Source organism: Anser cygnoides, chromosome 15 (genome assembly GCF_040182565.1).
Source record: "Anser cygnoides isolate HZ-2024a breed goose chromosome 15, Taihu_goose_T2T_genome, whole genome shotgun sequence".
In the NCBI taxonomy this organism is placed as follows: domain Eukaryota; kingdom Metazoa; phylum Chordata; class Aves; order Anseriformes; family Anatidae; genus Anser; species Anser cygnoides.
The window spans coordinates 4,873,040-4,900,920 of record NC_089887.1 but is presented as its reverse complement, the minus strand read 5'-3'; the positions used below and the strand labels follow the sequence as shown (position 1 = coordinate 4,900,920).

General features: G+C 41.0%; 1 protein-coding gene across 2 annotated transcripts in view; it reads right to left on the bottom strand.

Moving 5' to 3' along the window:
* Positions 1 to 4,651: 4,651 nt before the first annotated feature.
* Positions 4,652 to 27,881, bottom strand: part of GNA12 (G protein subunit alpha 12) — a 43,282-nt gene continuing 20,052 nt past the window's right edge. For both annotated transcript variants that reach the window (XM_066977464.1, XM_048061352.2), the window contains 2 exons: positions 12,755 to 12,805; positions 4,652 to 11,804 (listed from right to left, as the gene is read on the bottom strand). In XM_066977464.1, coding sequence (XP_066833565.1) covers positions 11,235 to 11,804; positions 12,755 to 12,805 — 621 coding nt within the window. In that variant the 3' untranslated portion in view covers positions 4,652 to 11,234. The remainder of the gene's footprint in view (positions 11,805 to 12,754; positions 12,806 to 27,881) is intronic.

Below are 27,881 nucleotides of genomic sequence, written 5' to 3'. Positions count from 1 at the left end.
GATTGCTAATATCATTTTGACGTGATCGGTTCTTTGGTAAGGGTTTTTCCTGTGCTGGTCTAAGCTCCAGCATGACTCTAAATTCCTGTCAAGTCCTATGTAGGCACTTTATTTTCATGCTGTATTTCATTTGGTTCAAAGTCAGCTGGGAAGAGGCCTATGCTAAACACTAAACACATTCACACAGAAGCTTGGGCCATCTGAACAAACAGATGCAAATTAACCAGGGCAGCTCTCTTCCCATACACAGAACTCTCCTACTTAGCATTTCTGTCTGACGCACGGCTATTATTCCTCCCTCTCTCCCCCCGCCAGACGTTCATCTCTATTCTGTTCACTGCCCCATCGGCTGGAGGCTGAGCCCAGCACGGGAGCACAAACGCTGCCGACAGACCACGGCTGCGGGTGGGGGGGAGAGATGGAGGCGGACGGGCACGGAGGCGGTGAGCGAAGCAGAAAGCTGCCAGGCAGCTCGTCCGTCCTAAAGAACAGCGTTTGTGTGACGGCTGTCTTTTGGCGGACACTCCGGGGGATCTCCAGAGCTGCTTCACTTCAAAGCCAGGCTTGGAGCTGTGAGCTAGAACTACTCACGTCCTCTGCAGATTGGCACTGGAGACAAAACCTTTGGGAAAAAAACAAGAAGAAAGCATTCACACACGCATTGATTATTAACTTAAAAGGGGGAAGTACACATGCATTCCTCTCCCTGCCTCAAGAAGGCAAACCCCCATTCCTTTTGCTCTTCTCTGCTCCATAAGTCACCCACCGGAGGGGAACGGGTGCTGTGCTGGCCCCGGGAGCTGCCTTCCCCTGCTGGGGGCACGCTGTTCCCCTCCAGCTATTTATAGATGGAGCTCAAGAGGCTGATGGCTTTCGAGCCCTGTAATAGCAGCATGGGGAAGGCTGGCCCTCTCCACCCGCAGCTCACTCAGCCCGCAGCACTGATAACGCTCCCTACAGCTCACAGGGCCACGGCCATGCTTCAGATTTCCCCCACCTAAAAATATCTTTGAATTAACAACTGCAAAGGACAGGAAAGCAGGTAAGTCCAGTTCAGCTAGGGGGTGAGAGAGGATATTTCCCTCAGAGGAGATAACAGTTTGGGCTTTCCACAGCGCTTGCCCTGTGCACTTTGAAGGCAACAGGACCCCAAACCCTGCAACGCATTTTTGGGGTAGGTAGGGAGAGAATCAGAGGAACACGTCCAAGACGAGCTCGAGATTTACTTGTGAAAGTACAAAAGATTTTGCATGAATTCAGCCGGATTCAGGACGCAAGCAAATCCACTTGAGCGTGATTTAGGCAGAGAGAAAAAGGGAGTTTGACTTCAGGAGCGGCGATGGCAGCTCCTGGCAGCTCCCCTTCCCTCCCAGGCCGCGCTCCCTGGCTCGGCGCAGCAGGGCCGCTGCTGCCGCCCCCTCCTGGTGCCTCCGAGGGGCTCTCGGCCGCGGCATCCTGCCCTGCAGCAGAAATTCCCCGACCAAATCCTACCGGAATTACAAATCCGCGTACCGCCCCACGCTTGCTCATGCGTTGCTGTAACAGATTTACTATTTTAAGCAAGAGATTACTTTTTTGTTTGCTGTTACTTGATTCCGTAGTGAATCATGAGGCTGAACTTTCGAAAGTTTCCCAAAAGATACCATAAACTCAGGATGACAATACGGCCTGAGGGAGAGAGACAGACGGCTTTCTGTCATAAAGTCCAAAGGCAACACAGAACAGGGGAGGCACAAAACCAACTTGCACTGCCGCAGAAGTCACAGATGGGAAACTCCCCACGTGACACTCAGTTTATAGACTTGTGTTAGCTCTGTTGTGAGAGCACAAATGCCTCCTGAAGAGCTGTCACTTACCACTAAAAGATATTTTTTGATACTGCCAGTGATAGAATCACCGCTTATCACCTCAGCTTGTCCAGAAGAAAGAAGGAAATGAGCAGGGCTGCTCACCTACCTGCGTGGCAGCTCAGCGGGGCCTGCAGGCCGGACGCAGCCTCGCGGTGCCAGGCTGAAAGGAAATGGCTGTTACACGTCCACGTCCTTCGGCAGGTGGAAGCGAGGAAGGGGTCCAAGTGCTGCTGGTCCCTGGGAATCCGGAGGTTGGGGTGCCCAGGAGCTTCTGGTCAGGCTCGCAACACCGGCACACAGAGCTGTAGCAACTGTCCAGAACCAGCAGCACTACATACCCTGCATTTTAAGCAGCACTCATACTATCAAATAAAGCAGGCTTCTGAGGAGATACTTCTACGCAGAGCCGTGTGGGAACAGCAACAAAACTTGCAGCTAATAAGCTGCTGATTTGTGGGCCAGGAACAGTTTCACCACAGGGTAGGTGGTGGGCAGGAGAACCTAGGTGTAATGTTAAGCGGCCCCTCAGTTTGTTGAGCCTCCTGCAGGAAGACAGAGCAGAGCACCAGGACAGGAATGGAGGCAGGTCACTGGGAGCACAAAGATCAGCAACAGCCTCCCTCACAGCCCCGGCATGGCAGCACCTTCGGCCCCTGCCTCCTGACCAGAGGGCATGTTGCTGGCCTGATGGGATGATCTAGAAATGAACCCTGCACGTTACCTTGCTGCTGCCATCAGGCAATGCCCAACTTATTTTGAAGCAACTTCTGAGGTCCATAATCCCAGACAGAGTAGAAAGCACAGCCTTTTAATAACCTTATGAGCTCATAAAGACAAAAATCTTTTCTCAAGAATAAATTGGTAAAACATTCTGTTCTTAAGAAGTTGCTGTAACTGAAGGGAGCGGGGATACAATGCATCTGCCATGGGGTAAAAAAAAAAAAGCCAGGCTTTTTCCTGGTTACAGGTAAAATTGCTTGTAACAGACTGCAAAGGTGGGAGAGGAGAAGCCAGTGCCTTCCGCAGATGTCTCATCAGTAATGCTCAGCCCTTTGTGATTTAGCAGCAGATGTGACCACCTTCCTCTCCTAGTAATGGTGCTTTCAACTGAAGTTCATTTCTGCTGTGCAAAATTAAGGCTTTAAAGCTACTTCTTGTAAAAATTCCTGAATACTCTTCCTAATAACTTCTTGCCTTAACAACGTGCTTTTTTCACAGGATGCCAGTCAGTCTTGAGGAAGATGGAAAGAAATCTGCTAATTTTTGTTAGTAATTATATAAAACTTCTTCCCCAGTCTACAGGATAGTCAGACACAAGATGGGAGCCGGAAAGCACAGGAATTTAGTTTCTTTCCTCAGTCTCTCCTTCAAGAACCTGTAATGAATGCTCAAACACCAAGTACGTAAGGGGGCCTACAAGAAAGGTGGAGAGAGGGGCTCTTACTGGGGAGTTGAGTGATAGGACAAGGTAATGGTTTTAAGCTAAAAGTGGGTAGATTTAGTTGAGCCATTCAGAAGATATTCTTTACTGTGATGGTGGTGAGGCACTGGCACAGGCTGCCCAGAGAAATTGTAGATGCCCCACCCCTGGAAGTGCTCAAGGCCAGGCTGGATAGTGCTTTGGGCAACCAGGTCTGGTGGGAGGTGTCCCTGACCACGTCAGGGCGGTGGAATTAAATGATCCTTCATGTAACCTTCCAGCCCAAACTTCATCTGTCTTGTAGGGCTGTAATTCACTGGAGTATTTCTTCCCAGAAAAGGGACAATTTGCTTTCACGGAGCCGACAAGAGGTCACATGGAGCTGTGCTGCTGCTGAGGGTCTCTCCAACTAGGGAGTACGAGATCACACCTGGGAACCTCTTACAAGCTCATAATGAATCTGCCATTCACTTGCCCTCAGTTTCAGGGATGCTGACTGCTGGCAAAACACATTGTCACCTGAAAGTGCTCAGCACCTCCAGGGGAAAAAGGCAGCCCTTCCCAGAAGCCTGATGTAGCTGAGGACCTAACATTTCCAGTGATTAGTGGAAGGACAAACATTGCTCCATAGACTCTTTTAAATTGTGCACCTGCCAATGCAATTGATTGGGCATTAACAGTTCACACAAGAAACAATTAAGATTTGCCACAAAATTTGTCAGCTGTGGCCTTTCAGAGTACAAGCATGAAAGGTTAACAGCATTCCTAAGAACTGGAGCTCAAATTCTGGCAGACGTAGCTGATGCCGCGACAGCAATCCTGTACAACAGGGACGCTGAGAACTCCTCAAAGGTCAATGGTTCTGCACCGTAGCACAAAGATACCACAGCACACAAGTAAGGAAGTCCAAGAGGGGACTGGCACCAGAAAAAGAAGCAAGGATAGTTCCTATGGCTATTATCAGATGGTACACAGCAGAAAAGAAATGTCTAGCAGGTGTTGCCAGCTCAAGCTTAATTGTCTTCTCTTGCTGAGCTTAAAATACATAAACACAAACTCAAGCTGTGTCTCCCCTTCCCCTTCCCATCAGTCCTAATGTCTAAAACATTTACTGAAATGTCACAGATGAATGAGTTGGAAGTTTTTTTATAGGTTAATGTTTCACCAGCCTTCAATTCCTGGACACATTCAGGAAGAATTATTCAGACCAGAACCGGAGAGGTGGGAGATGCATAAAGATTAGAGAACAAGGTTTTATTGCATGACAGCTGTAGTTTCATGCAGCCCGTGCTGTAATTTATTCAAAAAGCAGCTTTTTGCAGAAAATTTTTCAAAGCAGAAGTCATTCTCTAGACTCTGTTGAAAGATAAAAGCCATGAAAAACAGTATAACAAGTCAAGTTTTAATAGATTTATAAAATTCATATATACAAAACAGTAAACTAAGTCACCAAAGCTATAAAATACACTTTTTACACATCACAATATAATTTTATCTAGTACACAGTTTTCATAAATTGAAACTATTACAGCAAGTAGCTGCTTCTATTGTGGATGCTGTTTTGGTGCTAGAAAGACACTTATGTGAGCAGTCTGGAACTGTGCTTTTAATTTATGCATTTTTTTTTTTTTTTTTACCTTCTTTAATTTGTCACTGTTTCTAAAGTACTTTCCTGTGATTGTTAGAAAATTAAGGCTAAACTCAGGCCTTTCTTGCCCAATGCAGTGAACTGGTTTAAACAAAAAAAAGATATTGCATAGTATGCGTATTACAATGCATAGGCACCACAGAGCAAGTAAATTGCAGAATAAAAAGATAACGTTAATTGGCTTCCTAGCTACATGATTGTGTCACGAGATAAGTTGGTGTTTTGTCAGTTTGCTTTCATACATATTGATTCCATAAACAAGACAACTCATCACAAGAGCAATAAATACTAGCCATTTTGTTAAGTGGAGTCTCCAGAAATACTGCTTAACATGGATCATCAACTCAAGCTCATTACACATCCCAGATAACTTAACCTGTACATCAGAAAAACGCTCATTATCCTAAAGACTGTTAATGGCTTCGGTGTGAGCGGGAGTTTGAACACATTTTCAAACCTATAATCACCGAGCATGCTTTCCAAGTCTTGTGAACTACCAAAAAGATCATTCCTCTTCCACGTCCCCCTTCTCCCTGCTGTCTTCTGCCAGCTTTTGCCCCCAACCACCCACACGTAAGCTCAGCACAAAAGACTGACGGGAGGTACAAGTAGAGCAGCAGTGCCATTCAAAAATCTGTTCCTTCCCTCAGAAGAATCTCTCCCTTAGGTCCTACTTATGCAAAAAGTTTACTCTCCATCAATTGTAGTTTTTATTCCAATAACGGAAACAGTATCTTATCTAGCCATTCCCCTGAAATGCTTCTCGTGCTCTGGTATCTTGAAGAAAGGTTAAGTAGCTGTTAAGAGTAAGACGCACCGCCTGGCCAGAGATCTGTATCCCATATTTGAGCAGGAACTGAGTTTTAGCACCCAGTTATGAGCAGATGAAGAGAGATTTACAGCGGAAGGGTGTGCAGCTGCAGCAGGGCCAGCCTTGCCAGCCTGCTGCTGTTAATTCACAGCCAATAGCTCTCTGGAGTCACTCAAACCTTTTGGGGTCAATGCAGATGGCATTTCTGTTCAACACAGTCAGTCTTCAAGCACCATCAGCTTTTGGGATCTGTTTAGGAAATAGCTCCTCTCTCCTGCTCCCTTCCAACATGCTTTGGCTTTTTACCAGAATGTCTACCTTGGAAGTCAGTGCTGCTCTTTTTTTTTTTCCCCTCTCCGACCATGATTAATTTCATGTCGGACAGAAGATGTGACCTTTGGGCATATGCCAAGAGCTAGGCTGCGATACAGTTTGTCAAGCCAGGCACAGAACCGCTAGCACTGACGACCTAATACCTCCACACTCCCCACCCAGTAAGACGACAAGCATATCAACACACAGACGAACTTCAATACTGCTTTCCAAACGCTGTTAGGAAGACAAAACCTTTAAGAATCAAGCTAAATTGCCCAGGCACCAAGATGAGCGAAGAGAGAGCATCACCTGGTTAGCACAACAGCAGTTTCAGCTCCGAACATCCTGGCTTTGGTCAATTCCATCTATGTAAATAAATTAGTGTTAAAACAAAGAAGTGCCCACTTCACAGCACAGAGATCACCCCAGCTAATTACAAAACAGGTAATATTAAGAAGCACTACGTTTTGTATTGTCTTGCCAATTACTTCCTCAGTAGGCTAGACAGTCCTCATCTAGAAGTGCGTGGAGTCGGTATTAATCCAGCCCAAATGTGGCCCAGCCGATGCCGGTTTTCACGATTCCTGAATACTGCTATAGGCTCGTTTACAAAAGTAGGCATAGATGTTTTATGGCTGCTGCTGAAACACCCTACCCACCACTTCCCGCGTTACAGAAGTAATGAAGAGTGTACTGAGATAAAGTGTTGGCAGTGCTATATTAAATCCCTGACTACCCCATGTGTTTTTATTCTAGAAAAATGTTATAGAAAAGAGGCTACTACTGAACCCATAGGAACCCAAGAGAGGTCTCATGATGAAAGGTCTGGTTTGCAGGACAAGCTGCACTGTAGGGAGGTATTATTGCATATCTCATTTTTGCCTCAAGCCGGCATGCATCAAATTGTCCATCAACCCGAAAAGTACTCCTGAAAATTTGATAAGAAAAATCATGTGTTCAAACACTGCTTGAAAATCAAAGGGAGCTTGTAGGGAACTCCTTGAGTTCTATCCTGCACAATAGGTTCTTCAGAACTGAAAAGGTACATTCACAGAAGAGGCTGCAAAACATGAAGTTATTATCCAGAATACAGCCACCTAAAGGAGGCAAAGGGCACGTTTTCTCAAGTGATCTTCTGGGGAAGGCTGCCAGTTTCTTCAGTGGTTCCATGTCTATTCTTTTAATTTCTCTCTCTTTTTTTTTTTTTTTTTACACTAACCAGGACTACTGAATACCTGGGTAGCATTTCAAATGGAAAGTTTTTCATACCAAAATCTATTTCAAGTGTCCCAGGGGAATGAAATTTTAGTCTGTAGTGCCATATACAGATGAGCTCTTCCTACACCATTTCATTAGTTTTTTTTTTTTTTTTTTAATTAGTGTACGCTTCTCCACTCTGCTTGGTTCAGGCTTTAGTTAGCTCAGAAAGTCAAAATGTATGCCTTTAGGAGCTCCTTCGTGCTTGTAACATGACTAGTTCTAGGTTTGATGCAGCAACATATTCAGTTTTTAAAAACACTATCACGTCAAATAATCTGTGCTGCCATACCAAACAGAGTAAGTTCAATTCTTCATATGAAACTCAAAGCATCTTTGAGTTGTAGTGTGAAGCTGAGTGGCCAGTAATTTCTGTAATCAACACTAGGAACTACTTAATTGCTTTAAAGTGATAACTGCCTATTAAATATGTCATTTATAGAAATTATTCCTACTCTTCCTTGTTAAGTTCCAATTCACTGTCATCTGGTATTGCCATCTCAGAATTGTTCAGAAAATGACAGCACTGCAATTTGTTAGCTTAAAAATAAAGACAAAGTACTGCTTGATGAAATACTCCCATTTAGTTAGTTTTTCTACTTAAACTGCACAATTACGTAAGTTTCTCCTGCAGGCACAAGCTGCAAGCACTTCCTCTCTTTGTCCTTGCAAGAGACAACCCATTTGCAACACCCCGTCACTGGTCACTGACCTGTAGCATCAGAGAATGGACAGCATTTTTTTTTTTTTTTTTTAAGTAGCTGTTCAAGGTCTCCATCTGATTATCATCCTGCTTGTGACCTATTTCCTGACTAGCCAAATGAACAATAACCCTATAAAGTTAACACAAAAAAGATGTTCTCTCCAGCTGTGTTTACCTGCAAAGTTCTCCAGGATGTCACTTCAAATAAAGTTTTTTTTTTTATTATTTGTTTCTTGTGAAAGGACTACGCAACTGATCAAGCCTGTCCTGAGATGCTTGTACAACTTAAGCTACCTACATTCTGCTTTAGTAATTAACTGATTTACCATAACATGATTTTCTGGCTTTATTATACTACAACTTAGCTTGAAAAACAAAAACAAAATACCTCAGTTGTGCAAGAACTAGAGTCTATATTTAGCAAAGAAGTTTACCTGCCACCTGAAAAATAATCCTTTTCACTCACAGTCCAAATCCTTTGCAAGTTTGAGAAGGGCTTCACTTTTGCATGAAGAGTCTCCTGATCTTGGGTTCCTGGTATGAACCAACACTATCAAACCCAAGTTACACAGAAAAGAGCCTACAGAGCCAAACCACTGATTTTGATCTGCAGTCTAGAGCATCATGCTTAGGCCCATTTTGTCAACAGAAAGAAGAAAGGCAATAATGGGCCACAGGTGAGCAAACTGGTTCCCTAGAACTCTGATTTATTGTGCAAAACTGCTGCTTTGTACAGAAAATCACTAGCAAGATTGACAGCTCCATATGATATAACTCATGCTGTTTCTTTTCCAGGTGCAGATCAAGCTACTTAAAGTATATGTTGCATTATTAGCTCTGTTTAGAGTTTTAAACCCATACAGTGACTATGGATACAAAACCATGGATGGCCATGGAAAGAAAAACAGAACAGGAAATGCCACACTATGCCTCCCAGGTAAAACTACAGTAGATTCAGACATAAAACTGAGGTAATTCTTGAGAAAGAAAATTAGAGTTGAAAGGGAATGCTTAACTCTTGAGAAAACAAGCATCATATTAGCCCATCCAGAAAATTTAGTGAAAGAATAAAATTCACAGCAAACTAGGAAATAAAATCAAGTCAACCTAGAAGTCAGGTCAGCCCACGACTGCCTCCTCTTTTCCCAGTGTCTCGTGTGAAGTGGAAACCACTATCAGGAACTCCAAGAAAAATTAAAAGCGTTGGAATAATCTTCATCTTCAGTCAAACAAATGGGCTAGCTTAGACAAATAAACCTTATACGATGAGTAAACTTATTTGCACCAACCAAGGTTACAGCATTTACCTTTTCAAATGTAATAAACTGAAGAGCCCTCCCATCTGACTACCAGTCATGTGACATTTTTCCCCTTCAAGGCTAAAAATGAATAAACATTTAAAAGACAGACTTGGTCCTGGCAAAAATAAGACTTGTTACAAGGAAGCTAATTCCTGTTTAAGTTTGCTTAAATTTAAATTGGATTTTCCTGTCTGTAACTTTTCACTGCTTCTTACCTCAACACTGCGTTATATAACGCCGACATAGCCACGTCTTTTCCACTCTGAAGCTTGCACAAAAAAAAGACTGCTGCATTAGGAAGCTACACAAAAATACTGATACAACATCTGCAAGCTTCAGAGGGGAAGAAAGATTCCAGATTTTATCCAAATTAAAATCCTGTTCCGTTGTCCTTTCATGTTTTTTAGACCACATTTCCCATGGGATCACCAGCTGAAGTAAAACGTTGCTTGTTTTGACATGCCATTGCAGTCTCAGTGGGGATTAAGAACTCCAGAGAATCTGCCGCCTTTGTACGGGTACAAACAGCCCTTCAGGTTTTATTCTTGGATAAAAACCATGACAAAAATTAAACAGTAAGCTACGTTTGAGAATTATCTAAAGAATAGCACTACAATGCTGAGATAAAAGGCAGGTTGTAAGTTTGTCCATGCACCCCACTGTAATAGAAAAGACCTGATATGTCTGTACACAAAAAAGGCACCTGATAGTTAGTTACACAGATTGAGAGAGCTAGGAAATTAACAGTTCATATCAACGCTATTCATAGCCTCTTGCAATTTTACGCACAAACCGTTGCCCAAAAGGGGCAACTCCAACCTTGACTGTATTCAGAACTACATGTGCATTACTATAGGCTAGAGATCCCATTAAGACACAGATTAGGGGCTAATTTTACAGCAAGGTTTTGCTGCCCAAATCCATCAGTGCAGCTGTAAAACTGGGATCTCTAGGGTGTTTGGACTTCCTATACAGTCAACTGTTGGGAACTAATCAAGCAGCTGCTGTACTACCAAAGCCTTTGCGTAAGAGTTTAATCAGTTCCAAACTTCCGAATATAGATAAAGCTCTGCCATGTGAGATACCGAATCTTCACAAGTACTGCCAAACTGCAGGTGTGAGCACAGTGCTGAATTTCCACCAAGCACATCTCACTCGAGCACCCACTGTTCAGAGACAGGGTCAGGTGCTCTAGCACAGGCTGCTTCACCAAGGAAATCAGTTTCCCCATGATGTAATACCCTTTACACATAGTGCAAAATAAACCCTTCTCCAGCGAGGCCTCAACTTCCCATCCAATTTACTCCAACATGGGTTTCCTTATACAGTTTCAGACTTTTGCTTCAGGATACTCATGCAAAACCTTCAGACAAGAGCTGTGCATCCACCTTAATTAGCGGATTCCAGACCCTTGGCAAAACTGAATATGCATATAAGATCTGGTTATATTCCTAGGGTTAAGAACGCAACTTCCATTAACATTCTCCAAGACAGCTACCAATCTCATTATGTTTAGGTTAGTTTGATCGATTCAGCACCTCCAAACTACAAAAAAGGCAGTTTGTATGACTGGTGTCTCTGAAAAATAAGCATATTCATTTAAAACATAGTGTCTTCCATACATGGTTTGTCAGAGATTTTGTTTTCTAGGAAGGCAGAAGGTGGTTGTGTTATTCAGCATTCCAAACTAGGTACAGAACCTACAACGGCCATGTTTCAGTAGTGTTTCTAGTCCAAATGATTCAGTAGCTATCATCAACATTTGATTCCTTCGGCCTATAGCTCCTCTGTTTGGACTGGCTAGTTTACAGCATTCCTGAGCCAAGTAAGTAGCATGGGTCCTACACCACATGCAAGGGCCATAAAGAAAGGATAAAAACTTTGATCTAACCCTCCAGCAAATTTTAACAAGACATGGACTGCTCTCCTTCACTGCAACATAATATCCTTCAGATTCTCTTGAAGGATCGTGTCCTTCACAGCATGAAACACAAAGCGGATGTTTTCAGTGTCTATGGCAGTGGTGAAGTGATGGAAGAGCGGCTTACTACGGTTTCTCCTCTTTCTGTCAAAGCACTGAACCAGATAACGTTGAACATCTTCTAGCCTGTGAGGGTCCCCCTTGAAGTCCGAGAAATACTTCTTAATGCTGACAGTCTTTACCTTCTCTACAAGAAGATCCATCTTGTTGAGGAATAGGATAATAGAAACGTTAAAGAAAAGCTTGTTATTGACTATTGTCTCAAAGATATTCATGGACTCCACAAGTCTATTTGTGCGCCTGTCTTCCATGAGAACCTGATCATATTCACTGGAGGAGACCATAAACAAAATTGAAGTTATTCCATCAAAGCACTGGAACCACTTCTGACGCTGAGATCTCTGTCCACCTACATCCACCATCTTGAAAGGTATTTTTTTAATGATGAAATCATGCTCTACTATCCCCTTGGTGGCTTTTCTAGCCAGCAAAATATCTTGTTTGCTGGGGAAATAATTCTGTAAAAGAAAGGAGAAGAGTGTCAAAAAATCCTTCAAAAATGCCTGTTAATGTCAAAATATAGAATGGGAGAAAAAACAAGAGCCCTTTATTTTTTAATTATCAAGTGAAGAATGAATATTCAACTTAAAATAATGGACTTCTGACCATTTACCTCAACACATGGTTAAACAACTAACAGAAGATCCTGAGATGTACGAGAACAACAATTTAGGACCAACGCTCTTGTTCTTGTACTTCAAGCATCACATTTTCAAGCTGAAGACTATTTCACCACTATGAAATTCTTAGCCACAGTGTTATCATCAGTTAGGTAGTGTTCTGTAAAGCAGATCTCCAAAACACCACTGCAAGGATTTTGTTTTTTGAAACTGAATTTTTCAGTTCTTTGCTCTCACAAAGGGTATCTTGCAAGTTTTAATGGAAATAATTCTCCCAGGTTCACAGTCCCTGACCAGTGAGTAAAGCAACACATTCTATTGCAGGATGTGGCACGGCCCACCACTGTAGAGCAATTTGTTCTTCACACGCTTATCACAGTTACTATTTCGGAAAAATCACCTCTTTTCTTTGTTCTCCAAATCTGACAGATATTTTCATTACTCATTTTGAATCGTACAGTAGTACATTTTTACTTGGTAGGGTTTCATTCTGCTACCTTTGGTAGTACCAGCAATCAGATAATCATGAAAAGACAATGAGATCCAGAGGCTACACAGGATTGACAAAAAAAATGTGTATAAATACAGCTTCCGTAAACAATATTCATCTGTCAAAAAGTATCGATTAAATACTAAGCTTCAGTTTCATAAAGCTAGAGGTCACTATTCCTAAAGGACTTTGATAAAGTTATTTAATGCTTTATTATTATTATTATGGCATTAATTATAACATATCAAGGCTTTCATCCTTGAGCACTTTTGGTACAGAAAGAGAAGTTATGTCTTACCAGCTGGCCGATCCGATCCAGGTTATCCAGGAAGTATTTCACTGATTCTCCCTAGAGAAAAAGAAAGAGATGGAAACTTAGTGTACTTCTAGGATAGAAAATCCAATGGAACTATTTCACTTCCACTTTCCAACATGGAGGTCTAACATAGCTATATCACAAATGGAAGTTTGGACTACATCCTGATATGCTTAAGGAGCTGCAACAACAGAAGTACCCCATTGCTTAACTCACATAAACTGCTGATAATGAAGCAGAGCTGCTATAATTTGCTACTGATGTGTAGGTGAGCTAGTATTTATTCTAAACAGTTCTGTTACTAGTAGAAAAAAAAGTTGTGTAGAATTTTGAAAAAGTGTTCAAAGTTATCTAGTAAGTCTTTACAATGAAAAGGAAGTGTTATTAAAGGCAGTTCTTTGCTCTGGATTAAAGTAGTTTTTTTCCCCTTGTACAATCACGGCAGTTAAATGACACTGGGTGGAAGTAAAAATAAACCCCTTCATTAGAAACCAATGTATTTTGCTTGAAATTCGTAACAGTGAACAAAAGCATATCCTAGACTGGTTGGCATATCTTTAGTAAAAGTGAAAGATTCAAGCCACCTAAGATTCATGATAATTCACAACCATGAAAGACATTCTCTTCTACAGACGGCTTCCCTTCTAGGCTCAAGGGTTTTAATAACAGATTTGCTGATCTTGTACAAGACCCCTTGGCAGTTATATTGAAAAGAATACGCAATGTTTATAAAGAAAATGTATCTTTATGTGAACTTCTTATCTTTTTTAAAAAGCTTGCCTGTTTATTACACTCGAATCAAGTGCTACTTTGCACTGACAACTGACAGTAGGTGCCTTCACCACGTTACTAATTTAGAACAAGAACATTCTCAAAATATCATCTCACAGATTCCAACAGCAATATAAATCCTTAAACCGAACATTCTCCTCCATACCATAGGCCTGAGACAGAGGAACAAAATTATTCCCCTCCAGTACAACTTCAAACAGATGCCAACACAACAGTTTATTTTGAAGAATCAGACTGGAGATCAGAGGATTCAGTGTACTGCACAAGGACATACTTTCAGCATCAGGCAAAGACAAAAAAGGAGCTGCAACTTATTTCCTGACATTTAAAACTGGAAGCGTCTTCTCATAAAGGAGGGAAAACATATATATTTGCAAAAAGCTGTATGTATCACAAAAGATATACAGTATTAAGGCATTAAAAAAACGACTTTTGCAGGGGCGGGGGCAAGTTTGTAAAGAACAATTGCTCTAAGAGCTTCCTTACAATCATGAATTTTCATAAGGTGAAAGTAATTTCCTGTATTTTTTGGCACTCTTTGGGATCAGAAGAGATATCACAGACTGTATGAATACGAAAAAGGTCTTCCTGTACAGCATTAGTCATATTTAAGAGATGGGAGAGCCCAAACGGAAAAGGTCACTGAAGCTAAAAAAAAATCCTTCTCTATCTATTGTGTTTTGTCCTGCACAATGCTTGTAGATGTGCAACAAGATGGCAAGCAGGCTGTCTCTGATGCGACTAGTTCCTTTTTTCTATCCAGTCACTTTAAGAGTCCTTGCCTTGCTCATACACCCTCCCACGCTGAGAACAGGAAACAGCTGTATGCACGTAAACTGCTGCGACACACAAGCAAATTTACCTGATTTATGGCTTGTGCCTCCCCTACTTCCTGCCTCACACACAGATCAATTTAACGTTTTGCACATTTATAAGAGAGAAAATCTAGTTATTGAAAAAGACACATTTTTTATTCAGTGATTTAAGGAAACTAGACTTCGCTATTTTTCTATGAAGCTCTTCGTCATGTTGTAATTACGCCAAATAATTAATTCTGAGAAATTTTAAGCAGTAATTGCAAAATACTTGGATAGCTGGGTAACCAAGTCAGATTGTTGAACAGGTATGCTCAACATAGGATGGGACTGACAGTTCCGAAGAAGTCTGAATATTGTCTTCCAGCACAGAATTCAAAGATTCTCAGTACTTAAGTCAAAATATCTGTTTCCAGTCAAAACAACAAAACCCCCAAAAGCTCCAGAGGGTTCAGAGTTAAGAATAGCTCAGAACATTAAAGCTCACAAACCTGAAAAGAAGAAAAAAAGCTGAACAAAACACAAACACTGAGAACCCCCTACTCTCAAGATGATTCCCCGATTAAAGCCCTAACACAGGAACATAGCAGCATGGGGTCAGTTCCAGCTCCAAAGACTTCTTGGGTAACTTTTTCTTTTTAAACACATTTTATCTGATTCACAGAAAGCTGGTTGCTTCTGAGGAGCTGTGGTATGGGGGGACACTTCAGTTCATCAGCCTGGCAGAGCAGAACAACTGCAGAGAGCACCAACTTATTTGAGCAATAATACAGATTACTCAAATGAGGGAAATAAGTAAACTCCATGTTTTATGACTGTTTTGTATTAATATTTTTCATTGTAACAATTGTATTAACTGAACAATCATTTAGCTTTTCATTTTTTTCATCATCCAGAGGAAATAGAAAGCAACGTTAATTGGATCTAAAAGTTAAAGTTATTTAGCTTCCTATTGAGCTGTACTTAAATGCAACTTTAAGTGCCATCAATATTATGCAGAGTATGCTTACATGCTTTGGGTATTACATACATACATTTGTTAAGTGTGTATATATATAAATTACACATATAGTTTAAGAATAGGTCACCAGGGCAGGTTTTCTATTCAGTACAAATTAATACAGAAACCAAAAAGTACCAGCAGCCCCTCACACGTTGAACTATTTTTCTCTTGTGGCCACTGAAGAACAGCAACCTGTTCTGGCTTTCTCAGCACAAGTTCTTAGAGATTCTCCAAAGTCATCCAACCAGTCAACTGCACTCAAGAGCTGGCTCAGCACCTCCTTTTCCACATCGCAGCCAGTTATTTCTGCTTCACCAGCACAACTTGCCTTAGAAGCAGCAGCAAATATAGCAGCTAATACTTGCAATTAACTCTGACATTAAAGACATCTTTATATAGATTGACTATTTCAACCTATTTTAATGGTTCAACTGAAGAAGCTGAATAGTTTTCCAGGCACTGTAATCTATTTTCAACTATGCTTGCAGGCAGCAAAACAGAAATCAAGCAATATAACCTTTATACTATTTATACTGTATTTAAATACCTAAGGAAACACACCCCATGATATATCTTTTACAAAAATCACACAAGTTAGGTCTAGGACAGCTCTAACAGGCTGACTTGTCAAGGAAAACTGTAGCAGCTCAAGAAACTTCCTGAAGATCAACCACCTTCATACAAGTTTAAAGTTTTTCTAGCCTCTTGCTTTCCAAGGAAGACTCAAATCTTTTATTCCACTGTTGGAGTACTACTACCTTTAAAAGAAATAATTTAAGAATATTCATACACAATATTTTTGAAATCTGAAAGGCATTATTTCATTTCAGCTGACGTGGCATTGTGTGTGTTAGTGAAGCATGTCGGTGCTGGGATTTTGTTATTTTTTAACTTATGATCTATTAGAGCATTTCACATTTCAAAAGTTCTATCAACAAATCCCGAGATGTGTACCAACAGCAAAATAAATAATGGTCATCTGCTAGCTTCCCCCCCCCCCTTGATAATTAATCAAGATGTCAAAATGCTGTCTTCCATCTTTGCTCAGTACTGTCTGGGACGAGTATGCTCTGCGTTATGAGATGTACATAATTCAGATACTCCTTTTTAGTACACCAGAGCATAGACCGTAAGCCTTTCTTAACTTCTTGGTCACCACACAAGAGTTACCACAAATGTTCGGATGATTCATTCTCCCACTGCTAATCTCTTCTCCCTCTGCAACACATATCCTCTGAGTAACTGTTCTGCCAACTGGGACCAAGTGAAGGAATAAGGCTCCGTTCCCATTGTTCAGCAGGATGAGTCACTGCACATCTGGGAACTGGGGGAATCGAGAAACACAAACACAAGGCCTGTAACGAGTCCACAAGCTCCACAATGTAGCATCACCATTGGACTTCATTTTTTATTTCTATTTTTTTTTTTTAAACTGCCTTATCTGCAGTATCAAGTTTGGTAAAGTTACAAAAGTAGTACAATTTGCTTAAAAAGTGACTGGTGGAAGAGAAAGGGAAAGGTAAAAATGAAAATATTTTTGCTTCCTGAAATAGCATTCTAAAGCTCTTTTTGTATTCTAGATTACTATGAACATGGCAAGTAAAAATCTTAAGGGACAAAAGTCGCAATATTAAGAAATATCTATTGCATTTACTTCTATGTATTTTGCATTATATGAATATCGTCTTAACTCCAAATAATTACCATAGAAAATAACTAATTGAATTCAACTCCTCTGTCCCTTCAGGCTAGATTCATAACACAGGAAATCTCCCCAAAGAAATACTAGAACAAAACTGGCATCACTTCCTTTGCTGCTCATGAGTCCTGTTACATGAAACAAGTAGAAAACACTTGGGCAGAGTTCCCAAATAGTTTTAATTTCATGAAAATAAATGCACAACAGATTATATGCAGATCACTTTAAAATACGCACAGAAGCTCAGAAATAAGAAAAAATGTTCTGCAAGGCCAGAATTTATCAACTTGTCGCTAAACCTCAGCCAGTTATTCAAAGTAACATTGGTTAGATCATTAATAATGAAACGTCCCATTGTCCAGTTCCCTAAAATATAGGCTCGTCTCAAACTTCTCCTTCTGAAAAGCAGTTCCTTTAAATCCTAAAAGACTTGAAAGCAGACCTTCTGTTCCAAATTGGCTTTTTTCCTTTCCTTGTCCCAAGGCCTTTTTGACATAATATTAATTTAGCCCTTCCTGATCATTCTGTCTCTAGCTGCTAAATTTAGAGCAGACAATTTAAGGTAGACCTGTCAGTCTTTGCTTGTTTCAGATGATGAATTAAACCACACAGGAAGGAAATGTTATACTTCAAGGAACATGTAATACAGATCTAACAGGACTCCCACAAATACACAGACACAGAGAAACAGATCCTGAAGTAACTACTGCAAGCTGCATCTGAACCTGTGCGGTGGAAGCAATGGGGATCTGTCTAAAAGCACGGTGCTGTTTGCATCACGCTCTCCATTTAGACAGTGTAAGATGTTTCAGCAGCACAGAGGAAATCCAGGAGAGCCCAGAAGCAAGTCTGGAAATCTGCCAGCCTTTAACCCTGGAGATCTCAAAGACATGCCTATATGGTTTAACTCTTAGGTTGCCTTGTGTGGAGTCAGGAGTTGGAGTCGATGATCTTTGTGGGTCTCGTCCAACTCTGGATATTCTGTGATGCTGTGAATAGGATGGTCTTGAAGCACTGGTACATGATTTCATCCAAATTTGGCCTTTATATAAAGTACTGGCAAAGACATATACTCCCAGAAAACGCAATGCTGATTTACAGGTAATATCTTTGTTTCGCAGACAGATGCTGTAACCTCATTTTTCCACATTTCTTGGGATTTCAATCACCTGTTGATTGTAAGGGGCCTGTTCTGTAAAAGCAATATATCCAAAGCAGATGCCCAAGGGAACACCGAGGTTGCTAGCACAGAGGTAGAATAAAAGAACCAGGAGACTAGCATTTGAGAATGTCAGAGACTGTTAGATCAGCCACTTCTCTGGTACTGAGATTAAAACCCAAAACTTCACCAGCAAAAAGAGATGCTGGAAGTGCTTTCCTTAGAGACACCTGCTGGACATAACAAGCAGGTTAACATCCTGTCACCATAATCCATAAAACCTTTGCAAGTGAACATGCAGACGAAACTCCAGTTTACACAGCCTGGTTTGGTCCAAGGGAAAGAGACAAACCCTTTATAAACCCTTTGAAAATTCTCAGGAGGGGCAACTACAAACAAATAACCCCGCTCATTAACAAATGCCCTGCATGCGCTTTCAGCAGGTTACTTCTGAACCGGTCCTTCTGTTCAGCCTCACTAGTAACGGGGCATGGACTGACCACAGCCTAAACCGTTCCCTTCTCTACAACAACAGTTGATGAACTCTAAAGCGTTATTTTCCAAGGCGACAAGCATGCCTGTGCTTGTTCAGAACTCACTCAGAAGGACGTTGGAGTAACCTAAATTGCCCTGCAATGCTGAAATGTTTATGCCCGTTCTTACCGTAATTCCCTTTTATAGATAGTATCTACATCCTTTAAGGGCACTGACCCTCACTGAAGCAAGGCAAACAGCAATATTTCAATCAATCCCCAATTCCAAGGCAGAGACTAACCACTTCTCGCTATTTAAGCCATACATAACAGCAATATCGAGTTTCTCTAACATTGCTTAACTTCCTCCTTAACAACAGCCTGAGCTACTGGCTCCTATCCAGCGACTCCAGAGCTTATCCAAGTTGCTGCTATCTGTACCCTACAAACATACCAGCTACAAAAAAGCACCGTTTGGTTCCAAGCTTTTAGAAAAAGCTACCTCTTCTTTCTGCTGCAGTTGTACAGTGCGAGTATCAGATATTAGAAGTCTAAAAATATTTTTAAAATTCTTTATTTGTCAGCTCAGTACAAACAGGCAATGCAAAAATCTGCTCGTCTGTCCAAGTCAGGATGGCTTTCTATAAACTCATCCTGCTCTGAGATATGACACTCTGGCCAAGCTGTATGCTTTACAGCCCATGAAAAAAAAAAATCATGATCAAATATTTACTTCATTCCTCCCCAAAAGTCCAGGTTAATCTGAGCTCCCACATCATCGATAAGAACTGTGGGCCCCTGGGAGGGAACTTTTAGAAGCACCCTTCACAGGAGCCCTTCACCACAAGAACTCCTCAACTCCTACATCCATTTGCTTTTAGCAGCAATTGAGTACAGCACCTCTTTCTGGAAAGGCAAGGAAAAAAAATAACCTTTTTTTCCCCGAAACTCTAGGTGTTTCTGCCGCAGCAGGATGTAGAGGAGATAAATTACTCTTGATAGTATGTTAACAATTCTGTCCATTTGTCTCAAACATGCGCACTAGTAAAAGTGCCTCAAGGACGAAAGGAATTTTCTCTCAGACTAAGACAGGCTCATCCCACACTCTGAGCTTCAGGAGACATTAGCACAAATCCCTGTCGTTCTGATTTTATTTCTACTACCGCCTCCTCTTCACCGCTATCCCTGCTTCACAGACTTGCATTGACAGGAAGAAAAGCAGGTGTGGACAGCAAAGAAATAGTACTGGCCACCCACAAAACTAAGACACAAACTAAGGCGCACAGGTGCAAAACAATAGAGTTAAGTTATTGCTTTTTTCTTTTCTTTTTTTTTAAATTCTAGAGAAATCCTTATCCAGACTTGTGACATTAGTGATTTAGCACTTTGTAGCCTTCACTGCCTAGCAGCTAGCAAGATTCAGGGAACAGATATAAGGAGACATATACCTAATTCATGTGGAATAAACACAGTTATATTTAAACAACGATAAAAGCCCGACTGCTGTATCCAACATCAGCTGTGTGTCCAGCTCACACACTCACCCTGGCACAAGCAGACGACAGACCTAGTCCCCAGCATCCCATGAAAGGATTCCTTCCTGTTTCCCTGCCAACTGTCCAAGCGACTACATTGTCTAGATTTGCTGCAAGAACCCTTTCATCTCCAACACCGGAGGTTCTCCGTGAAGTTGAACTAATGCACGCCAACTCAACTTTTCATTCCAAGCACAGTTGGCTGAAACGCATAAGGGAAGGCAACTGAAAGCAGCTGAAAGAAAATCCTGAGCTGTAGCTGGACAGATAGATCCAAATTCCTGGTCAATCACTGGCAAATTATCCCATTTATTCTCAGTGGGCAGCTGCCATGCAAAAATGTGTATTTCCAACAAATGCATAATTTAAAGGGAACTGGATGTTTCTACAAACCACCAGGAGCGACGCACAATCCCATTAAGTGACCTTAGTCCCATGCTTTGTTTTCAGCAGCTCAGTATGCAGACTTGAACCTGCTTTGTTTATAGAAGACATCTGCAGAACTAGAAAAAACGCTGACAGAAAAGCCTTAACTTACTAATTAATTTAGTCAGCAGTGCTGACTATCTGATCAAGACTAAATCACAAGTTTACCAGTGAGTTTCCCTTTCAAACCTTATCAGATAAAGGGATGGGAAATAAATATCTTAGATCTAGTGGGCTGAAAAAAACAGCTAACACCAGCCATGAGAGAATGTTGAGCTTGGACTTTTCCATGGCAGGCAGCCAGCTGGAAAGCTAAGCAACTTGAATGCATTTACAACAGGCATAACCTTGAGTATCGCACAGAACGATGCTTTCCTACACCATTTCTACACCCAAGCATTTGTCGCAAGGTGCCCTAATGCTCCACTTGCTGTAAAAACATCACCTCAGACATGTTTTACTGATTTTTTCTATAATTTGTTGTCAAGGTAATTATAAGGATTGGAAAGAGTCATTTACCCCACACATTTATTTTAAAAAAAGCTTTAAAAATATTTTCTCATTTTTTATGTATGCAACTAGGACATTTTTAGATACAGTGCAGATTCAAACGATGATCTTGCAAGACTGAGAAAGCTGCTCATTATTTGAAAGTTACTTCAGTCTGATTTTCACCAAAAACGTAAAATGTAAGTTAAGTCTTAGTTACACTTCAGTGTGCTATTTAACAGTTTCCCTTAAAAGCAACTGTGCAGACAGTAAAGTGCAGAAAAAACACACTCCACTGTGCTTACATTATTTTCAAGTTTTACACCACGTCCACTACCTCAGCTCTCAGCAGGCGCAACTACACAGAACACAGGACTTACAAGTCTTCGGGGGATTCCTCTCTAACCACTTTCTGTTTCTGTATTTTCAGAAAAATTTTCATTTACCCTGGAAACAAATAACCTCACCTTTTTCAGTAACAGCTTGACTTTTGTTAATTCTAAGAGACTGACTAACATTTAGCTACAAAATTCACCTTTTTTGCTTGCTTGCTTTGCTAGTGACTGCTCAAATCAGTGGAATTTCTCTCAGTACCGAGAAGCCACTCAGCACCTCAGTTCATCCACTTAACAGTGAGATGGGAATTCAGCAAGTGACTGCCTTCCCTATAACCCCATCTCTCCTGCTCCAGTGCCGGTCACGACAGCGCATGTTGATCCCTGAAGATGAGGGATGGTGAACTTCTCTGCCTCTGATGATCTGAAACAGACTTCAGTTTCTATTCACAATCTCAAGTTTTCTCTGTGATCTGATTTACAGTCGTTACCTCACCATAGTATTTACTTACATCCAGTCATGATATATCCATTCTTACAAATATATTCCTCCTAAATGAAGGTTGTCACGGTGGGAGATGTTCTTCTAAATATGCACTTAAACCTCAGCACCACTGATATTTTAGTAAGAGGATTTCAAGTAACTTAAATTTATTACTTAATTTCAGAACTTGTTCTCTTTCAAAATATTCAGGATTGCTTTTCCTGCATTTTTGACTTCATCCAACTGCACAAACTCACATTATTAATTTCACTTATTAAGCCAAAATTGGAATGAACTTACCTGAGCTGAAATCTACAGCTACTCAGGTACTGACTCACTAAAGGATCAAACATCCTTGAGCGAGCACTCACAAGATGATGTGGGATTGGTAACTGCACGAACAATAGCTGTATTGTTGACAAATCCATCCAATTTTCATGTGCACTTACATCTTAGTTCTTTGACACAGCCCTTAATCATTAAAAGCTACTATCATGAAGTTCAGGCTTTTAGAAACCACTTAAGGGCTTTTTTCCTCCATGGAAAGTAATACTGAAGACCTGTATCAAATGGAAAGCTCTATTCTTATTCACCCTGAAGCGTATAAATGCATTTGCCTTATAAAAATCAAGTGCTATAAGCATATTAAAACAAATCTAAAGTAAATTACTAATAATTGAAATAAGTGACTTGGAATAAGTAACTTACCTTCCATCCTTAAGGCCTGATTTACATGTGCAAATTAACGAAACCACAGTGGGAACTGAAAAAGGTTTAACAAACTTCTACAAGCTGCTGAGCAGACTAGACTATTGAAAAAAAATCCGGACTAAAGCCCTGGTCGCATCCTACTGAAGCGCAGATGGGGAAGCTGCCCAGCCACGTGCATAGCCATCTGAACTCCTTGCAACCTAGAACGTATGTGCTGGACCAGGAGGATGATGACAGAAAAAGAGGACACAGTAAGTTAGTCTCTCGCCTCCTGCCCAATAAATCCACACATAACATCATTATTAATCCAATACTGTACTCTGACCAAACTGCAAATAGATGGATCAAAGTCTTAAATTCACACAAATCAGAGACAGAATTAAATGTGAAAGAGTTCCATCAATAAACCACCATTTGTTTCAGCTAGAGATTTTACTGAGTTTCCCCAACTAGAATTAAGTGAGTATCATGGAAAGCAAGTCAAATTAAGAGGCTTTGGGGGTGGGGTGAAGAGCAGACCTTCTAAGGACAAACACCAACAGTTTGTTCAGGAGTAAAGCCAAGTGAAGCACAAGTCTGCCACAGTCTGAACTGCAGGAATCTGTGTTGTATACAGAGGAGACATTTGAAAGGTGTCAATAAATTACTTCTCAGAGCAACATGTTTTCCACTTTCTCAAGCAGAAAATCTTGCATGATGTTTCCAAGAAGTTTTCTTCCCCTCCCTCAAATACTAAGTCAATAATAGAGCAAATTATGTTTACTCCACAGAGCTGCTTTAAGTAGAGCTGCAAACTAGTGAGAAGAAATCAGGCTGCCTTCTGCCTTTGTAATAGAAAGCTTTCCCAGATACTGCAGGTTCAGAAAAGGGGAAGAGTATTGAACCAAACTTATTCTTCCTGCTTTGAGAAGGCTACAGCTCTGCTCCTTCCATAGGTGTTCAATTGGCAGCTGGTCAGTTTGTGGCACTGTGGAACCCCAAGAGATTTTCTGGAGCATATCACATTCAGATGCATCCTTAAGTCACTTAAGGTACGAAAACCCTCCACTGCTGCACAACTATAATTTCACAGACTCAAAAAAAAAAAATCACAACTCAAATACTACGTCTCCTCCCTCCCCCTGCTTACCTCCTTCTCTGTGTTCAATACATGTGAAACTGAGCCTCGTCTTTGAATGTTACACAAACACTTGTGATACACTGATAACCTGGAGCACAAACATTTGAAAAAAATAAACAGCATCCTTGTGGAACTGACATCTTATTTTGGCATCAGGAAGGTTTTATGAAGGAAAGGAACAATTGGTTGGAAGAAGTGCCAGCAAAGAAAGACCTTGCCCTCGTTCCCTGGCAGGCCTGACATTAAGGTGACTTGTGCTCACATGCGACACCAGCTACTTGGTCCATCCTCAGTGCCCCAGCATGTCACTGCCTCAGCTGCTCTAACAATCAACCCTACGGCTGCACCCTACCTCAGATCAGCCTCCCAGATTACAGCACAGCTTCCAAAAAAAAAAAGTTATGCCAACAGCAACAAGAACACAGTGCAGGGCAGAACTCCCTAAGCCACGATTTCCTATCACTCACCATGACTGCTCTGTCACAGAACTACAGCCCAAGTTAAGCTCAAGCCTTGCAGACATGCTGAGCGCAACACTCCATGTTATAAAGCACAGCAGGCCTGGGAGGGAGGGAGTAGGAAGAGGGGAAGATAACAGAAGAACAGTAGATTGAAGAAAGTTGCTCTTTACAAGAAGTTGTTGCAAAAAGATCAAGGTTTGGAAAACACAAAATGGTGAGTTATTGCTACGTGATTATCCTACCTGCATTTTCCCTTTCAGCATTCTAGCAGGTCCCATCTTTTAAAATAAATAGGCTTATTAAATGTAACATGTCACACTGACAGAGAACTAAGAACAACTTCAAATCTGTTCTCTTTTTACAAACATATAAGAACCCAGGAAATATGACAGTGAGACTTCCTAGTTTTCAATGTTTCACTTATTTGTTCATCTGTGCTTGGTACTTGTTACTGTGAGCTATGTGGAATCAAGAAACCAGGAAAGCTTTAAAGCACTCAATAACCCTTATTCTACCAAATTCAGTGCCCCCTTCAAAAAATCCAAGCCTTAACCTCTTTTTTTTTTTCTCCTCTCAATGGAATACCTTAGAGCATTTGAAAAGGCACTGAAGTCACCCTTGCTCTCAGCCCTGAATTTAGGCAGAGAACGAGGTCCAGAATTAGTATGAAAAAGCAGATCACCACTCTTCTGAGCACACACTGAGCCAAGCCAGGGAGAAGGGTGTACAGAAAACTATTCACCACTTCTTTTGCAGTGCCCCCCAACTCCCCAAACCAGCTGTAGGGGCAGAAAAGCACTAATAGAGCACACAAGAAGCAGCAGGAGCCCTCTTTCCCTCTTTTCTTTTACAGAGCTACGCTGGTTCTTGCTGGATCTTGAAGAACTGTATGTAGCTTTAATACACCAAAACCTCTGAAAACCTGTGTCATGGGAACATGAATTCAGTCTCCACTTCAGCTAGATTTTTAAGATTAAAGAACTGAATCCCATCTGACAAGTGGAACCCTTCCATCAGAAACAGCATTCTGTAATTGTTTTTAGACTCCAGTGTCAACAATTAAATATTAACATACGCTGCTGTATTATGCTTGTATTTTGTTGTGACTAGAAGAAAAGTCACTGTCCTCATGCACTGCCATGGTTTTATCCTGCTGTATTTGATGTGAGTCCTCTCTAGCTTCCACCAAATTTCAGTGGGAACTGTTTATTAGTCTCTTTTAGTCACATAAAGAGCACACCTTTAAACACCCCTAACTCGTTCAGACTTCTGGAATACATTCTCATTACTGGGAACCTCCACGGAGCCACTTGTTGCCAATTTTGAAGTCTCCTGAATTACTGAGCTCCATTAGAAACCTTCTGAAGGTGGAAACTAAAGGGTACAATTGAAAGCTCAAGTCTGCTCCCTGAGCTGAATTTCTCTGCTCAGATCTTTCCTGGGCACTAGAAAGGGATAAAAAGATTGCTCCCGTGGTTTTTAGCTGCAGTTGGGTACTGGCTCAGACAGCCTGAACTGAAAATTTCCTTCCTTGTTTCTCACAGCATGTGCCAGCATTTCTTGATGGGAATGCAAAGATTAATTACAGCTGTACTTGCTCTGAACAAATCCTTATATTCAATACAGTCCCACAAGATTTAGAGTAGCACTAATTAGGACTTAGAACAACAGTTCTGCAAAGACAGACAGAAGTATTTTTTAGAATTATTTTATGCATAATAAAATGAAAGCTTCTTTCCCAAAGCAGGGTGGCATTTACTCTCAAGAATTGGGAGCCAAAAGGACTTTTCCACTCTCAGAATATCAGATTTTGTGTTTCAGTGCTATTGCTGAAGGTAAGACATCAAATTATAACCACTACCACACACAGGCAAGGATGAGTACAGTACTTATTCTGTAAATCTTTTGGGACACCCAGGCAGTTCCCAACTTGGCTCAAGCAGTAAGAGGTAAAAACAAAAGTTTGTCCTTAATCAAATACACATGAGTAAAGAGAAACTTTTTGACCACAAAAATAGCAAATGATCATGCAAGATACAAACTGTAGTAAAGCATTTTCAACAAGGGAGCTGTATCTATGAAGTTGTTTCTCTCATTCACCTTAACCACACCAAAAATACAGTCAAGTTTAACTAGCATCCATGGGCCAAAAGCAAAAGCTCCTACAGACAGGCTTACACAGTGCCATAAAAACACAAGGCTTTTTAATCCACCTCCAAGAACCTAAAAAAGTAAAAAGCAGGACCACACGAAGTGTAAAATTTCAACCGTTTGGTATCCAGACAGCAGTGCAGTAATGAGGTGTACGAACACACTGCACATTTTACAGACTTCAGAGGTGATTTTGCTCTAAGTTTTCAGCCTTTAAAAGGGGGAAAAAAAAGATGGAAGAATCGTAGAGTGCCAGGAATTGGCTGAGTACTCGAACAGTCAGTAGCACAGGTCTTTCTCTATTAAATTTTATTCAGCATCTGTCTCTGTTCCCATATGGTAGGTGTATCAATTTCTTGTTATCCATTCTTATTTATTATGTATCATCTGCTTGTTACTTTCCAAATTATCCTCCCAGTTCCCTGCAAACTACATTTCATCCAGCTGTTGCATGCTGTCATAACCTAAGGCTGGGGACAATTAGTGGCAGGAATCTTTTTATTTTTCCGCAGAGCATTCAGTACAGAGGGCTTTAATCCTTGCTTGAGACTTCTGGTAGGTAATGTAATAAACTGCTATTTTCTAACGCTTTTCCATTTGCACTGCTTTGAAAAGGTCACAATTCATGACCTTTCTGGTTCTTGTTATTTCTCTCCAATAGCAGAAATTATTAAAAAACAGCTAATAACTGCTTTAGCCATCATACAGCTTCCTGTGGGTGGTTCTACTTGTGAAAAAGGCTTCTCTCATTAAGAACAGATACCATACAAGTGGACTTTCCTAGAATTCAAAGTATAAAATTATTTATGACCTTTCCTTCCAGCCTACTTTAAATGCAAGTTCTTCTCACCTCTTGCTCAGTGCCTCTTATGCCAAAATTGACATTATCAAGTGAAGCTTTCCTTGGTTTAGGTGACAGACAATACGTTATGAAGGCATCCTCAACTCTGGCTCTTACTCCAGCTTAGTCCTTAATTTGAGTCTCCAGGACTGTCCAGACACGCTAGCGCTGGTACAGCCAAACAGCACGCTGCTCAAGGAGCTCTGCTGGTGGCAGCAGGCCTGTTAGCATCTCATCTTAACGTTTATTTTTAGATTAGTGCAAATATAATAGCAGAGTGAGCATTTAACCCCTGTAGATGCAAATTGACAAACTATACAGTATTAGACAATATCCACACAATCTTGTGCAAAGGCTTCCAGCTGCATTTTGCTTTATGTTCTCTCAAATTTTAATAAAGCCCAAGCTATAACAACTCACTAGCTCTCACCTCCTTTAACAAAATGCCACTTCTGTTTGACAGTTCTTATTTAAGACTTTGATCTGATTTTTTTTTCCTGTTTGGTTTTAGAGACGGGATTAGAAGCCAGGGACTCCAACAGCTAATCCCTCCTACTACAGAGGCCAGCCACAATGCTTTGCAGTATTGTGCTTAAACAAGCAATTAACTTCTTT